This window comes from Dermochelys coriacea, chromosome 11, assembly GCF_009764565.3.
Source record: "Dermochelys coriacea isolate rDerCor1 chromosome 11, rDerCor1.pri.v4, whole genome shotgun sequence".
In the NCBI taxonomy this organism is placed as follows: domain Eukaryota; kingdom Metazoa; phylum Chordata; order Testudines; family Dermochelyidae; genus Dermochelys; species Dermochelys coriacea.
The window spans coordinates 33,435,139-33,452,206 of record NC_050078.2 but is presented as its reverse complement, the minus strand read 5'-3'; the positions used below and the strand labels follow the sequence as shown (position 1 = coordinate 33,452,206).

Here is a 17,068-nt window from a genome sequence, read left to right as displayed (position 1 = left end):
GGAAGCTTGTATTGCTGCTATCTGTGCTATACCTGTGTGGAGAATAAATATAGGATTATCTCCAGGTCTCTCAATCCGACAACTTTGACAAGCCCAATATTCATTTTCAGAGATGATGGTTATAAGCATCTTTATGTGGTGTTTGCGTAGTTATTGAAACACTCTTGCTTGCTTTTCTCCATTCACATCAATAGCTAAAAAACTGTAAATAAAATTTGTCCCTTTATATATACGTACTAACTTCAGAAACACTATGTAAATCTGGAGTAACAACATTGAAATTAATGGATTATTTTGACTTTAAGTATCTGAGAACAGAATTTAGCCCAGAGAAGAGAACATGAATTTGTAAGAGATCTTGAATCATAGAACTGTAGGACTGGAGGGGACCTCAAGAGATCATCTAGTGCAGACCCCTGCACTCACAGCAGGACTAAGCATTATCTAGACCATCCCTGACAGGTGTTTGTCTAACCTAGACTTAAAAATCTCCAATAATGGAGATTCCATAACCTCCTTAGGCAATTTATTCCAGTGCTTAACTACCCAACCATGAGGGATTTTTTCCTAATGTCCAACCTAAACCGATCTTGTTGCAATTTAATCCCATTGCTGCTTGTCCTTTCCTCGGAGGTTAAGGAGAACAATTTTTCTCCCTTCCTCCTTGTAACAACCTTTCATGTACTTGAAAACTGTTATCATATCCCCTCTCAGTCTTCTCTTCTCCAGACTAAACAAACCCAATATTTTCAATCTTCGCTCACAGGTCATGTTTTCTAGACCTTTAATCATTTTTGTTGATTTTGTTCATCTTTCCTGAAATGTGGTGCCCAAAACTGGACACCATACTTCAGTTGGCACCTAATCAGCATGGAAAAATCTTGACTTTTATCAAGCATGGGGAATGCTATTGCATGCTACACTTCTTTCATTGCCCCAGAACAGCAGCAAAAGATAAGGTTAATTCTTTTTAAGTTTCCTACTACTTTTGTGTAATATGCTTTCCTATTACATAAATTGTGTTCTGTTCTAGCCTGTATATGTGGCCATCTCCTTGTGATGTGCCTCTTTCTGGATGTGGCCTTGAACTGCTTGCTGAGGGTTGACTAATATTTATTAAATTACAAATTATCATCATTTGGATCCCTCTCTCTTGGGTCCCAAGCACTGTGCCCTAAGAGCCCAAAGTTACTTTCATTAAGGGAGCAGAGTAGGGATGTAAAACTTGTCTCTGTGTCTTTAATAAAATCCTGATTTATTTTTCTTCTGCATATCTAAGAAAATCAGTTTTATGTCAGAATCTGAGGTTCATTTATTACATGCTAGTTTAAAGTGGAGTTCAGAAGTAACAGTGGTGCTGGATTTATTATTCCCATTATACAGATGGGAAATTGAATAACAGAGAGAGAATGTGACTTGTCCAATGTCACACATTAAGTCTGGCAGGGAATGTAACCCAGATGCCTGAGCCAAGGTTTGGCACCTTAACTTTGAGACCAACCTTCCTCCTCTGGACTTCCTAATACCAGGTTTCTCACTGTGTCCCTGCAGGGAAAATATTCATTTTTTTCAAGATTTTTTTATCTCCTTCTTTGCTGCGCTTATTTTCTTTGGTGGAAGCCTCCATGAAGATATTACAAACCTCAAAACTCTCTCTTGGCTGGGACACAGGTGTGTGACTTCTGTTCACAATAAAATTCTACAGGGTTCATGGTGTGGATTATCAAGTCCCATTTCCTACATCAAGGAGAGTTTGACATTATTAGTTTATCTAGATTAATTATCATTTTGATGTCCCTAGTCCTAAAGGATTGTTCTACTGGTTTTAGGAGTTTTGTGAGCTTGCCAGCAAGCTGAGGACAGGCTAAAGACTGAGCTTGTGATCTGGAGAATAGTGTATATTAAAGAGCTCCTGGTCCTGACATAAAATCCTTCCCATGTTCACAAAGGGGAAGACAAGAAAAGCATCAAAGCTAATATGTAAGCAGCAGTGTAAGCAATTTGTGTAGGAATTATAAGCCTGCTATGGCATGGAAAAGGATGGAAGCCCAGCCACATGGCTAACATAACTGAATATGCATCATGAACACAAAAGGAATGGTCTCTAGGAAAAAGAGATGTTTGATCCCAAACTGGCAACCACATATGATACGTCCAAGAGCAATGAGTATATGCTTTATGAGAAAGGAGCAGTAACAAGAGTCCTGAATCATGGAGATCTGGCCCAAATGTCAGCCTGGTGTATGTTGGCAGAATTTCTCTTGTCCAAGAAGGTTTTGAGAGCATATGTTGGACATGAACTGCATCTCTCACTGCACTGGATTTGAAGCATGTTGCCAGGATGCAGCCTGTACAAAGTACCAAGAAATAGCTTCAAAATGTTTAGTTTTCTTTTAAATTCAATTATTTTGTTTGATTTGTAATTGTGAAAAACTGTTTTTGCACGAATGACATAATGTATAATTCCTTCAATCACAGATAATGCTTTTAAATGGTTTGACAAGTCGGAAATGAAATTTACCAATTGGATTGAAGAGGAGAGCAATGAGGAGCTCCTGAACACATGTGCTTCTATGTACACTAAGTCCGGGGGATGGAAAAAAATCAGTTGTGAAGATCTTCCTCTGACAGGGACCCTTTGTAAAACAGCCTGTAAGTACAATGTGGGTCTACATCACATGACCTCTCTCCTTCTTTCTCTGTACACACACACACATTTTAAACTTTTGATTATAGCAAAGTTACAATCAAACGTTAACATACTACACTGTACATTACTTGTTCAGGATCAGGTTAATATTCAGAGAACCTGGCATTTTGGCTTCCTAGCTTGGAAGCCCTCCTCCTCTGAGTACAATAGAAAAGATGACCAAATTTCTAAATACCTGTCCTCTTTTTGGCACTTCTCTTTTGTAAATACTTGGTGTGAAGGGGTCATATTTTTCCAGTAGTGCTCAATACAGAATCTAGCTGCTAACAATAGAAAATAAATAATTTGTCCTTTGTTTAAAATGCAGATCCTTTACAGAAGCATTCAGTAAGCACATCAGGGGATCTCCAGGAAGCTGGCATTTTGTCATAAGACGAATCTCTTTAATTTCCTCCCAAACTCGTATAATTACTAGACACAACCACTACATGTGCAAGTATGTTCCACTTTCCCAAAACAGCCCCTCCCACAGAAAACCCTTCTAATAGCATCTCCCAAGTAGATGGATCTTAACTGGAGTCAAATGCCATCTATACAATAATTTATACACATTTTCTTTATGAGCTACCCAAATTAAAAATACATATCACCTTTCCCATGTATGCATCCAGATTGATTTCTTTGTCCAGATTCTTCTCCTATCTTTTCATCTGGGTTGTTTTCTTATCAACATCTTTTTTCCATCAAAATTGTATATATCTTAGAAATTAAACGTTTTGTTCCAGCTTCCTCCTGTGTCAGAGTTGAGGAGCTCTAGTTAGAGCTGCCTTGTATCCAGATTTAACAATACAATGTTTGACTTGTAAATACTGAAAATATGGGATCTTTAGGTAATAATGAAAATAATATACTGTTGATATGATTTCAAATCAGGATTTAGGAATAGGTGTCTGAATTCAGTAATCTCAGCTCTTCTACACAGTTAAGAGACACTTTGATATTTCTTTGGGATAAATTCCTGATTGATAATGGAAATAGCTGAGAGAGAGAGCTTTGGCAACAAGAATTTAGAAAAGTGTCCAAAACCGCTAAGGTGGTCTGGATAAATGGGTGACTTTTTTTATTTTTGGTGATCTAAATTTCTTTTTAACTCAGCAACTTCTATGAACAGCTGTATTTGGGCTCCATTATTGTTAGAGGTTTATGGACTGTTTGGATGTTTGTTGTTAATGTAACTGCTCATTTGCCTGGAAGGATGATGCCATCGTACTTCTGCTGGAACCAGCGCATGGCCTCCTCCTTCCCAATTCTGTGCTTGGCTCCAATGGAGCCGGTTTTGCGCTTCTTGTCAGCAATGCTGAAGCCTGGCCTGCCCAGAACCACATAGAAGTCCAAGCCATAGATGCCAATGCTGGGATCGTATTTAATTCCCAGATCAATGTGCTCCTGGATTCCAAAGCCAAAGTTCCCAGTGTCTGAAAAGTTGTTTAATGTAGTTTCACATCTTTTAACTGTGATGTATAACAATAACATGCCAAATTAGGGAAGCTAGTCCATCCCACTTTTTGAAATCACCCTTAGTCTTTTACGTTTCCTTGTGAATTTTAATAGAATATCCTGCCATGTTTCTAATATCATGTCAGGGATACCAACAGGGATGCACTGAAACAAAAATAACAACTTTGAAAGGACATTCATTTTTATTGAGGCTACCCTGAGTAGCCAAGAAATTTTGTGTTTGTTCAATTCCCCAACTGTTTTATTATATTATTCCACACTGGAGGGTAATTTCCCTTAAAGAGATTTTTATGTTTCTCCACAATATTTACACCTACACATTTTAAAGATTCCTTTACCCATTTAAATTTATGTAGCTCACCACAGTTTGTTTTGAGCTTTTAGGAATATTAATTCCTAAAATTTCAGATTTATTGTTATTTTGAAGCCCGACACCTGCCTAAGTTCCAAAGTCAATTGTTATATAACTTTTAATAAGACTTCTGACTCCTGCAAATATAACAAGACATTGTACACATGCAAAGCTATTTTGTGTTCTAATCCAGAAGACATTTTGATGCCCTTTACCCAGGGGCTACTTCTTACCTTTATTGCAGGTGTCTCAAACTCAATTTACCTTAGGGCCAGTGCCAGTCCTCAGATCCTCCCAGTGGGCCAATAATAATGTCACTGAAGATGGTGTTCAGAAAAGAAAATGTTTATATTGTATTTTTTATTTAGAATTTCTTATTAATAATAAAACTGTCATACCTTCAAGATTGCACCAAATCCTGTTGAAACCTTCAGGATTGCAGCAAGGTGGGCATCAGATAGTTGTGTTTGGTGTTTTGACTTGTTTATATTCATGTGGAAAAAAGTGTTGCTGCCTCCATGGCTGACTTTGCCCGGCAACTGGTGATGGTATCTCTGTCCCTCTCCCCTAGCCAATGGGAGCTGCAGGGGGCGGCACCTGCAGCAGACATTGCTGGCATCATGGCTGTATGCGTCTCTCCTCTGTGGGCCACAGTGGGGAGGTTCTTGGGCTGCTGGTGGCCCGCGGGCCGGGACTTTGAAACCCCTGCTTTATTGCAAATGGCTTCATTGCCAACGCAAACAACAGGGGGAATAACAGGCAACCCTGGCTATACCCCTTAATGAATTAAAAGGAGGGGATTGATGACCACTAACCAAAGCAGATGCTTGAGGATGAGTATATAGTGCCAACATGCCCCTATAACACTGATTTCCAAAATCTGTCTAAGGCGCTCACGTTCCAGACAGTCGAAGGCTTTCTCAACGTCCAAAGAAAGTAGCACACGGGAAGTATTGCTAGAATTAACATTATAGTTCAATTCAGAGTTCTGATATCAGATATTCCTTTGAACAACATAGAATCATAGACTTTAAGGTCAGAAGGAACCATTATGATCATCTAGGCTGACCACCTGCACAACGCAGGCCACGGAATCTCATCCACCAACTCCTGTAACAAACCCCTAACTTATGTCTGAGCTATTGAAGTCCTCAAATCGTGGTTTAAAGACTTCAAGGTGCAGAGAATCCTCCAGCAAGTGACCCGTGCCCCACGCTGCAGAGGAAGGCGAAAAACCCCAGGGCCTCTGCCAATCTGCCCTAAGGGAAAATTTCTTCCTGATCCCAAATATGGCGATCAGCTAAACCGTGAGCATGTGGGCAAGACTCAAGAGCCAGACACCCAGGAAAGAATTCTCTGTAGTAACTCAGATCCTACCCCATCTGACATCCCATCACAGGCCATTGGGCATATCTAACACTAGTAGTTGAAGATCAATTAATTGCCAAAATTAGGCTATCCCATCGTATCATCTCCTCCATAAACTTATCAAGCTTTATCTTGAAGCCAGATATGTCTTTTGCCCCCACGGCTTCCCTTGGAAGGCTGTTCCAGAACTTCACTCCTCTGATGGTTAGAAACCTTTGTCTAATTTCAAGTCTAAACTTCCTGATGGCCAGTTTATATCCATTTGTTCTTGTGTCCACATTGGTACTGAGCTTAAAATAATTCTTCTCCCTCCGTGGTATTTATCCCTCTGATATATTTATAGATAGCAATTATATCTCCTCTCAGCCTTCTTTTAGTTAGGCTATACAAGCCAAGCTCTTTGAGTCTCCTTTCATAAGACAGGTTTTCCATTCCTCTGATCATCCTAGTAGCCCTTCTCGGTACCTGTTCCAGTTTGAATTCATCCTTCTTAAACCTGGGAGACCAGAACTGCACACAATATTCCAGATGAGGTCTCACCAGCACCTTGTATAACGGTACTAACACCTCCTTATCTCTACTGGAAATACCTCGTCTGATGCATCCCAAGACCGCATTAGCTTTTTTCACGGCCATATCACATTGGTGGCTCATAGTCATCCTATGGTCAACCAATATTCTGAGGTCCTTCTCCTCCTCTGTTACTTCCAGGTAATGTGTCCCCAGTTTATAACAGAAATTCTTGTTATTAATCCCTAAATGCACCACCTTGCACTTTTCACTATTAAATTTCATCCTATTACTATTATTCCAGTTTACAAGGTCATCAAGATCTTCCTGTATGATATCCCGGTCCTTCTCTGTATTGGCAAATCCCGACTGGTCCAGGGAACATATTTGGGCAAGATGACACTCAGGGTATGACTGCACAGCAATTAAACACCCATGGCTGGCCTGGGTCGGCTGTCTTGGGCTCTCAGGGCTTGGACTGCGGGGCTATAAAATTGCTGTGTAGGTGTTTGGGCTTGGGTGGAGCCCAAGCTCTGGGACTCCCTCCCCCGCCAAGAAAAAAGAAAAAAAGTCTACGTAGCAGTCTTGGCTTCAGGGTTAAAGCCCCATGAGCCCAAATCAGCTCACCCAGGCCAGCTGCAGACGTACCCATTATCTGTTTGCTAACACCTTTGCATAAATTTTAGCATCAACATTAATTAAATAAATAGGTGTTATGATGCACAGTTGGTAAGATCTTTTCCATCTTTAGGAATTGCCGCAATTATGTCTTTCCACAAATCAGGAATTCTCATTCCCCTGCAATATACAATACTTTATTTGCCGATTTTAATATGTCATGGAAAATATCATCCAATGTGACCAGTAGATTTCTCCCTTCAGTCTCCTCTGGAATACTCTTAATCCTTGCTATGTTCCTGTGTTCTGTATTTTCCATGTCCTCCATTTTTAATTCTGTTTTTTTTTTCTTTTCTTTTCTTTTTTCCCCTCAATTATTTGAATTCTTTCATTTAGATTAGTAATGCTGTCCAATTGCTTGATTAATCCTGTTTCCACATCTGATATTTTCCCATTCATATGATTAACTTCATTTTTTATTTCTTTATTGTAAGCCTAGAACTTTTTCCTCATCTCCATATTCATCTTTTTTTTGTTTTTAACAGCAGGTCCTTCAAGACAGATAGTGACTGGTCTTTCTCCACCTGCCTTCATAATTTGCTGGAGGGGAAGTTACTCTCTTTAATAGCCACGTCTTTGTTTTGAGGGAACAGATTTATATTGGAAGATCTCTTTCCTTTCACAGACATCTAGATCTTCTTGTCTTTCCTTCTTGCTAGTTGCCTCTCTCTAAAGATGGCTCTTGCTGCACTTCTCCTTTATTTGTCTGATCTTTCCAGAATGGCCTCTGCCACACTTCTTCTCCCAGCCACAATAGTACAAGTTACTATTTTTTTTTAAATTTTGCTACACTCACCCCTGTCTCTTTACAGGGTAATGAGGGTCCAGTTCAGTATCTCTGGGCTTGCAGAGTCATTTTTAATATGTTCTGCAAGCTGATGGCACTGGATTCAGTTGCTCGATTTTTCGCCCACAGAGGCTGCTCTGCGGGACTGCCAGCTCTCTTCGGGGCCCCCCCCCCCTTTTTTTCCCTCTCCTGTTTTTCAAAGCTTGCTCTACTGATGGTTATTCAAATTTAAGGCATGGATCTGTGGGTTCAGGCTGGCTTGGTTCTTTTTATCTTTTTAAATCACTTTCATTTATTCCCCCACTGCCATTTATTGCAGAGAGCTGGATTAAGCCACCATCTTGTTTGCTGCCTTGGCCACACCCCCATAACTATATTTTTAATAATTTTGTTTCACTATGTGTTTGGTCTTTAACAATTAATAGACTAGATTTCACAATATGCTTAAAAATAGGCTTTAATGGTGCTATAATTTAAACAGTTCTTCCAGAAACCCTATTCCTCTCTCTCCTTTGGGCTGGTTCTGGGTTGTTTTCCGGTACTCTGCTTTGGCCAAGGCCTGAACTACAATAAAAAAAATTAGTTCGGTTTAATTACATTGGTTATGGGGTGTGGAAAAATCCACACCCCAGAGCGGCGTAGTTAAGCCAACCTATATCCCTGTATAGACAGTGCTAGGTGGACAGAAGAAAATGCAGCTGTAGCATTTTAAGTGTAGACAAGCCACAAGTCTTGTGGACTATAAAAGCTATTGTTTTTCTCATCTACTGATAATTATCTGAATTATTGACCCCTTGACTAGCTTGCAGAGAGAATTTATCTGAAGTTCTAGAGGAGTTAACCACATGACTGTGCATATAATTTCAGTCTAAGGGAAGCTACAGAGAAGGAGTGTTCATGCTTATGTTAGAGATCTCTCTGTAGCCTTGCCCTACCACTACTGTCCTGTTGTGTGTTGGTGGGTGATCCTTTTTTGTATAGTAGTTCAGTTTTCTAGAAGACAACACAATATATCTAAAAACATGAGTTTGCTGCGTCACTGTCTCAGAATCTTTTTTGAAGAACCATATATTAACAAGAATTACAGTAGCCCCCAATTTACTACAATGATAATACATTGTGCTGCGGTTACTTTTAGAAATGTAAGTTATGTGGATGTGGAGCCATGTAGATGCATCAGTGTGTTGTGGGAAAAGAAAGTTCAGTGTTGACACTTGGCAGCTGTGTTTGATGAGCATGTCACAACCTGGTTATAAAAACAAAGTTGTACTTACAGGGTCCTAGTCCTCTTCTCTTACCAGTGCAAATTAGGAGCAACTATTGAAGGCAAGGCACTTATCCTGACGAAATAGAGAAGAATAAGACCCATGGTGTAGATGGGAGCCAAAGTGACTTGACTGAGGACATAGAGGAGCCAGTCACGGAAGTCAGGTTTCAGAGTAGCAACCGTGTTAGTCTGTATTTGCAAAAAGAAAAGGAGTACTTGTGGCACCTTAGAGACTAACAAATTTATTTGAGCATAAACTTTCGTGAGCTACAGCTCACTTCATCGGATGCATTCACTGATGCATCCGATGAAGTGAGCTGTATCTCACGAAAGCTTATGCTCAAATAAATTTGTTAGTCTCTAAGGTGCCACAAGTACTCTTCTTTTAGTCACAGAAGTGAGATTCGAGTCTGGCTCCTAGTTTCACACTTAAATGACACCTCCCCTCAACCACACTTATGTTACCTTATTCTTCTTTTTCTATTGATTTCATAGACACCTGCATGAGTGGTGGGGCCATCTTTTTTTAATAATACAGTGAGGTAAACTTTTTTCTGTGGGAATGCATTCTTCCCTCAATTGCTTACACATCAAAAACTGTGATTAAAAATTAACTTTCTTTGAAAATAGTAGTTTATTTCATACAAACATGAAACAAGCTAAACACATCATTTTAAATCTTTTTTTTTTTCTTGTAGTTGCATATGAAAAGAAGTACTTACCAGGTGAGTGTTTGCATACCTTTGCTTGAAGTTTACAAACATGTTATGGATATTATTCATTGCCCCACTCACTTGCCTCCCACCTCCGAAAAAAGAGACACTATTTCTTCTGGTTATAGAAATACACATCAAGATTTATTATCTTATCTTGGGTGATGTGCATACATATTATGTCAGCTGGTATTTTGTTATCATATTAGACTAAGCTTTCACAAGGAAGGGAAAGAGCTTTATTACTTATATTAGAACTTCAAAGGCAAGAGGTTAGTAAAATTCCCACTGCTAGTAGAGAGGTAGGTCAGGGTTGCACAGATTGACATTTTCCAGCTCACTTTGGAAGTTAGTCATGTTTATCTCTTGGATGTAAAATAGATAAAGAAATAAACTGATATATGGTTACCATACATCTGGGTTTTCCTGGACACAACCTCTTTTTTAAAAATTCTTTTTCAAATAAGAGGCAGTGTCTGGGATTTTTGCAGACAGACGTTGCAGCTCAGCAGAGCTGTGTCTACGCCCTGATTGGTCCTTTCCCTGCAGCTGCAGCTGTTGGATCCCATCCAGCCAGGCCCCGGCTCCCATCCCCGGGGAGGGAGAGAGTCCCAAAGGCAGGTGCTGACTGACAGCTGATTCTGTATCCTGGGCCTGCATTAACATGCTGAGAGGGAGCGACACTGCCCCCTACTTTGAGAGTGAGGCTGCAGGTACCCCCTCCAGCTTCCCTCAGGTATCCTTCCCAGTACACACACCCCTCCAGCATCCTTCCAAATACTCATCCAGCTCTCCCTCCTCCCCCCACCTCTGACAGTGTCCTCTTTTTTGGGAACCTGAAATATGGTAATCCTAAACTGATAGTAATTCCCTTTTTCTTTATCAAACTTGCAACTATTATGACTAACCCCTAAAGGGTTTGTTCAAAGTAACAAGTGGAGCTTTATCCATCTCCCTTACTAGACAGAACTCTCACTGGCCTCTGCCTAGTTTCTACCTACCTCCTCCATTTGCTAAATCATCCAAGAATTCAAAATGTACTAATATTACTCAGCCTAAAACATAAGGATGGTCTTCAGACCAGAGAATGAGGGGAAGCAAATCTCTAGGTTGTTGGCTGTACATGTACACTGATGATTAAAGTGCTTTTCAGGTCCCACTTGCACTTCAAAATGGATTGTGTTTGGAAACTGCTTTTAAACTCTGTCATGAAAATGACTTCAGTTAGCATAGTTGTGTCACCACTATGAATAGGCCCCAACAGGTTAACAACATTTTAAAAAGAAACGCTTCAAAATTATCCTTCATCCATGTGTGGCGCAAATAAGTGTGAGATGAAACCATTTTTGTAACAGGAAGCATTTTTAAAAACCCAACATGGCATCTTGTGTACTTACACAAGCCTTAAATTAAGGGTCAGGAACAGATGTCCCTTGCTGGGGATAGCCCTACTATGTGTAAGAGTAAGTAGTATGTAACTTAACTAGTCATAAAGATACATATTCAGAACCAGTTTATAAATATGTCACTTTGCTTGATCAGTTCCATAACTTCAATTATTTTACCATTTTAGCAGAGTAAGATTTTTAGTAGTGCAATACAAGAGAGGACATCCCTATCTGAGCTCATAGTAACCTGTTCAAGTCAGGAATCAACATTACTTTTATCACATAATCCCCAGGACACTGAGTTCATTTTGTTCAAAAGACATTTTCAGTTTTCTTTATAGTCATGTTAATGAAATATTTGCTAATTGGATCAATATTGAGTTAAGAGGCCTATAAAACAATGAAAGAAAATGGAGAAAGTGACTGTCTTAGAAGATAAATTGCCTCATGTCTATATAAGTTTTCTTGTCTGCCAAATGTTAACCCATTTTTACCTGGTGGCAGTTAATGTCCCATTTTAACAAAATAGCATAAGGTTCATATTTGTTAATCAAAACTAGAAATGTAATGTTTTTAATAGAAATTCACATTTTTTTAAATAAGCTACTTTTTCTCCCTTTTAAATCTGAATAGGTTATCACTTTCTACAGAATAGAAATCCTCTTGATATCAATGGAGGTTTTGAACTAAATGGTTAACATAAGCTTGAATGGAGTGTTTCTGAAGCATCTGGATTGATTCAGGATATTCTCCTCCGAAACCAATAGAACCTTCCTACTGAATGAGTAATTTTGCTCAAAAATGTCTGGGTCACTGCTCAGTTCAATTGAACAAAACGATGGCTGCAATCAGATACAAACAACTTTCTGAACTAGTTTAAATTTTTAAATATTCAAAGGCACTAGTTTTTCCTGAGCCCAAATGATGGAAGTCACCCCCACTTCCTCAGCTGCAAGTTCTAATAATCAAGCTTTGTGTAGCTATTTCTGTGGGGAATAGAATTCACATGGCTGGGTTTAGACATTAGTTCCTTTGTCGCTGGACGTGACCACTGCCTTTTCGTGTGGGACTTTTGATCTGAGCCATATCCCCTCCTTACACCTTTGTAAATCTGAAGTGGCTGACCATTGACCTGGGTGGAGTTACTCTTGATTTACACTGAGGTGAGGGCTTAATGTGGATCTGTGTAATCATGCGTCTAAATTCCCCTTGTCAGCTGGTCTATTCAGAGCTTGTGCAGATACTCTTTCCATGGTAGACTCTTGGAGCCACTAAAACCCAGAGTAGACAATAAGGGGAATGAAAAGAAAGAATGATAACCTTTAGGCATGCAACAGCTCCATATTTTCTTGTATTTTCACAGTATTTGTAACACTTAGGGGTAAGTTCTATTCTCATTCCTTGACTACTGCAGATTCTGTTTGTCAAGAAAGGCATAGGAGCAGTGCGTGCTAGTTTAAATTTTTTTTTAACCCCACATTGTACACAAGGATCAGGTTTTCCAACAGTCAGCAGCAGCAGCAGCAGCACTGCTGAATTAGATTCCCTGACACCTGTAAATGTACGATTTCCACAAGAAATTTTCCACTGAGAGATGAGAAAAATACCACAAACTGAATGGTAACTTGGTCTTCCATTATGTTTGCTCCACTCTGGGGATTAAATGAATCCCTTGGAAAAAAGCACAGCTATAAAATACTTCTGCCAAAATAAAGTTAATTCATATTTTAATGATGTGTAAAGTGCGATGCCTAGAGGAGTTCATCCCTTTTTAACTTCAGAATATTTATTTGGTTAAAGAGTTCTGGAAAATGAAGAGTAGAAACTGGGATTTGAAAAGAAGTCCCAACAGTTGGAATTTTTCTAAGCAATTAAATGACAAAGTCAACTATGACGACAGACTAGATTACAGGAAAGGAAGAGCTAATGGTTTAGGATGTTTGCCAGATAATCCCAAGGTTTCCATGTGCTGCCACTGAACAAACAATATGAATGCAATTAATTATAAAATAAACTTGATAACAGTGCACTTAATGTTCATATCTCCTTTAGTATAGATACCTGGTGTATGAATGGACATTTAAAGACTGTCTTCTTTTGTTTCAGATAAAACTGCTTTGACTACCACCTTGGTCATAATTTTTACCCTAGTTGTGACAGTTTCTGCAGCATTATTTTGGTTCCTGTACAAAAGAAATATTTCTTCTGCTTCTGGATCTTTATGTATAACACACAATTCAACAGCTGAAATGCCATACAGTGATGAAACTGTTCTAATAGATGAAGAAAATGAGTATACTGCTTAAAATTTAAAATTATACAATTTTATTTAAATGCCAGAAAGTGACATCTTACCCATATTTAGGCTTCAGTCCTGTAACCACTTAAGCACATGCATAACTTTACTCATGTAATAATGTGCTAGTTGCTAGGACACAGATAGAGAAGACAGACTAATAATAGTCTAAAGTATTTCCCATTGGGCTGTCAGAGTTCATATTCAAAATTCTCTCCAAATGTATTTAGTGTACCTGGAAATACTTTAATGTATGAGTTGGTCTGTCTCAGTAAAGTGTCATTCTGAAAAGAGCAAGCATTTAATTATGCCACAAATGTTAAGATTTCAAAAATTCTGCAAGATTTCTATAACAGGTTTTAAATTAATTTGTTTGATCTGTGTTCACGACTGGTTTTCATTTCTGTGAATATTATAGCAAATAAAAGTTTGAGATTAGCTCATTTTAAATGAATAGTATAGAAAGAAAATTTGAATTGTGTTTGCACTGGAAACTTAATTCAAAAAACTTCCAGTCAATGCACAGAAATGAGCCACGTGATCTGCGTCGTCAAAACAGTCTGAACATTCAGACTCATGAAACGGGTATTAAAAAAAAGTGCTGTTGCCCAAAATGAGTAATTTCAGACAAAACTGAGCAAATTATCTGCAAATAATTTAAAAGAGGGAGGTGAAATTCCTCAAATTATTTGCCCAGTTCAGGTTAGGCTTAGAGTCCAAATGTTCAAAAACTCTAAGTTTGTATTTGCAGCTAATTGTAGCTGCAGGATTAAGAGGTCAAGTCTTGGCCCCAGTTGTGCAATATGGTGCAGATAGGCAGACCCTTAAAGTTGCATGGAAGTAATTTGGCCTCTGCACAGGAACAGGGGGGGATCTGCCTCCACGGATCAGGGTTTAGCATCTATCATTATAGCCATGCTTATTTGATTGCAAAATTAGCCTTCTATACCCTGCAATATGTAGTCATCCTATTTTTTTAAGGGGGAAACTATTGGGCAAACTGTTTGCCAAGAGTTCATCTGGCTAACTTGCAACTGTTTTAATATATAAAACTAAATTGAAAGATTGTGTGCATGTGTACTCTGTTGCCATAAATTTCCTTTTCTGTGCTTTAAAATGTTGCATTTTACCCCGTGAGACTGCAAAAAGACCAAAACTTTGAGTGAAGATCCTCAAGGGAGGTCCACGTCTCTGTGAAGCAAAGGAATTGGTATCAGAGAAGGTAGATTTGATACATACCAAGCAAAAGTCAGTAAATGATGTTAATAGCATGATAAAGAACAGAATATTTATATGTATACTGTATGCTTCCTTCAGAACTTAATGGAATGAAATCTTCATTTCTTGAGCAAGTATCAGAAGGGTAGTCATGCTAGTCTGTATCCATAAAAACAATGAGGAGTCCGGTGGCACCTTAAAGACTAACAGATTTATTGGGGCATAAACTTTTGTGGGTAAAGCTTGAAGTGGGTTTTTTACCCACACAAGTTTATGCTCAAATAAATGTGTTAGTGTTTAAGGTGCCACCGGATACCTCTTTGTATTTTTGGAGCAGAAACTGTCTTGGAACGGCAAAGAAATGGAGGCTGACTTTATTCTCTATAGATATAAAATAATGAGAACCAGTAGGAAATTTAGTAGTCTTCCTTTTTTGCAGTCCCTCACCTCCTTAGGTGCTCTGAGCTCAGCTTCTATAGCTTCTCATATCTCTTCCTCATCAAATCTTGTTACGGAATCTAAATGGTTCAAACATTAGAAAGCTTCATGCTTATTGCTCCAGTCAGTGCCACCATCCCTGTTTTCCCCCACACCCACCACAATGCTGTTTTGTTGATTCTGTTTTGCTCCATTTGGATTCTCTCCCTATTTTCATTATGCATGTGATGTTCATATTGTGCACCAAACCTGTTGTTATGCCTCTTGCTCTTTTCTCACGTTAGAGATTTTCTCCGAAGGGACTTTTGCTGCTCTAATCTTTTTGTCTGCTAAAAGGTGATTCAGAGTAGCAGCCGTGTTAATCTGTATTCGCAAAAAAAGAAAAGGAGTATTTGTGACACCTTAGAGACTAACAAATTTATTTGAGCATAAGTTTTTGTGAGCTACAGCTCACTTCATCGGATGCAAAGGTGATTAAGATGCATGATATGTTTTAAACATTCTGAAGAGTGGAACTAAGGGCTGAATAGAATGTTTAAGGTATTCAGCAGTATTCATTTCTGTAGAGGGACCAGGGAAAATTCTCAAGGTGCCATTCAAATTTGCCTGAGTCTAGCTTTTAAAAGGACAAATTTAGATTTAGTTGGGGATTGGTCCTGCTTTGAGCAGGGGGTTGGATTAGATGACCTCCTGAGGTCCCTTCCAACCCTGATAGCACCTAACCCTAGTGTTAAAGATACTAATCATGAACAAGGAGTGCACCAAGTAATTGAATGGAAGCTCTTCTCTGAATTTACAGCAGTATAAGCTACTCTTGCACTGTGGTGCAGAGTTGAGACACCCTAGATCTAAGTGTACAGTCATAGCCAAAATGTTGTAGCAAAGCTATAGAGCTTTTTGGTTTATATACAGAAGTTGTAGATCAACTCTATTAACTTGGGTAGGAACTTGTTAAAGCCTATAGATGTGTGGTGTTGAATTTGAGCTGCTAACTTGAATTAAAAGCTCAGTTGGCATGTCTACACTGCTATCTAAACCCAAGTTAGCAACCTGGTTAGCTTTTTATTTTTAGACATACCCACAGGCATGACAGCAGTAATTGTGTTCACTTATGCAAATTTAAGTAGTAAACCTCACTAGAGGCAAACCAGTCATTTCAGAGTGCACTGCAAAATGTAAATATGTGTAAGCTTCAATGGTAATGGAATCTAGATTTTTTTAATTCAGTTAAGCAGGACCCAAGTAAAGTGAGGTGAAATGGGTATACATTACGGGGGCCTGATCCACCAAGGAGCCCAGGTAGAGGGCCACAAGCCCATCACCATGAGAAAAAAATTCAGGCTAAAATTTAGATGTTTGAGTTTGACAAAACATTTATTTATATAATCCGTTTGATTGTACCAGTGTATCTATGCAGCATCTAGAGCTTGCAATGTAACTGAGCCAATCAGATGCAGTGTTTGAACAGAAGCAACATTCTGAACAGTGAGTTGGTCCTCCAGGGTGCCTAGAAGGGTTGACACACAACCGTACCTTCAAGCTGTGTAGAGGACATTGGTCACTGGTGTATTAATGTGTGCGCCATGTCTGGCTATAAATACAAATCAGGCAGCCAAACTTCAGAGATTAAAAAAAGTAAAGAAAAGAAGCTGAAGGATGTCAATCAGTGATCTAATTTTTCTAGTCGGACAAGGCCTCTCAACAGCCTGGTTCAAGCAATGCACAAACTAGGAAACTGGATGAAGAAAAACAGCAGTGTTGTGGCAATTCCAATCTAATGACTTCCAAAGGTAATCATGCAATATTACCATCAGACTCAGGTTTTCAACAAGGAGGAGAGAGTAGTGCTGCATTACTTAGTGATGCGGGGATTTTTTGGTTCTAA

General features: G+C 39.0%; 2 protein-coding genes and 1 long non-coding RNA gene across 5 annotated transcripts in view; 1 reads left to right on the top strand and 2 right to left on the bottom strand.

Moving 5' to 3' along the window:
• Positions 1-14,594, top strand: part of CD302 (CD302 molecule) — a 38,959-nt gene extending 24,365 nt beyond the window's left edge. For 2 of the 3 annotated variants that reach the window (XM_038421541.2, XM_043505171.1), the window contains exons 4-6: positions 2,479-2,652; positions 9,829-9,855; positions 13,338-14,594. In XM_038421541.2, the coding sequence (XP_038277469.1) occupies positions 2,479-2,652; positions 9,829-9,855; positions 13,338-13,537 (401 nt within the window). In that variant the 3' untranslated portion in view covers positions 13,538-14,594. The remainder of the gene's footprint in view (positions 1-2,478; positions 2,653-9,828; positions 9,856-13,337) is intronic. The other variant, XM_043505172.1, reaches the window with a different exon arrangement.
• On the bottom strand, positions 3,870-16,743 carry LOC122458097 (60S ribosomal protein L11-like). The gene is made up of 3 exons (XM_043505173.1): positions 16,712-16,743; positions 7,519-7,541; positions 3,870-4,136 (listed from the first exon to the last, which is right to left on the bottom strand). Exons 1-3 carry the CDS (start codon positions 16,736-16,738, stop codon positions 3,890-3,892), a joined length of 297 nt encoding a protein of 98 aa, XP_043361108.1. The 5' UTR covers positions 16,739-16,743; the 3' UTR covers positions 3,870-3,889.
• On the bottom strand, positions 13,534-15,418 carry LOC122458098. Its single transcript, XR_006277960.1, has 2 exons — positions 15,193-15,418; positions 13,534-14,718 (listed from the first exon to the last, which is right to left on the bottom strand). It is a non-coding gene; the product is annotated as an uncharacterized LOC122458098 (long non-coding RNA).
• Positions 16,744-17,068: the final 325 nt, after the last annotated feature.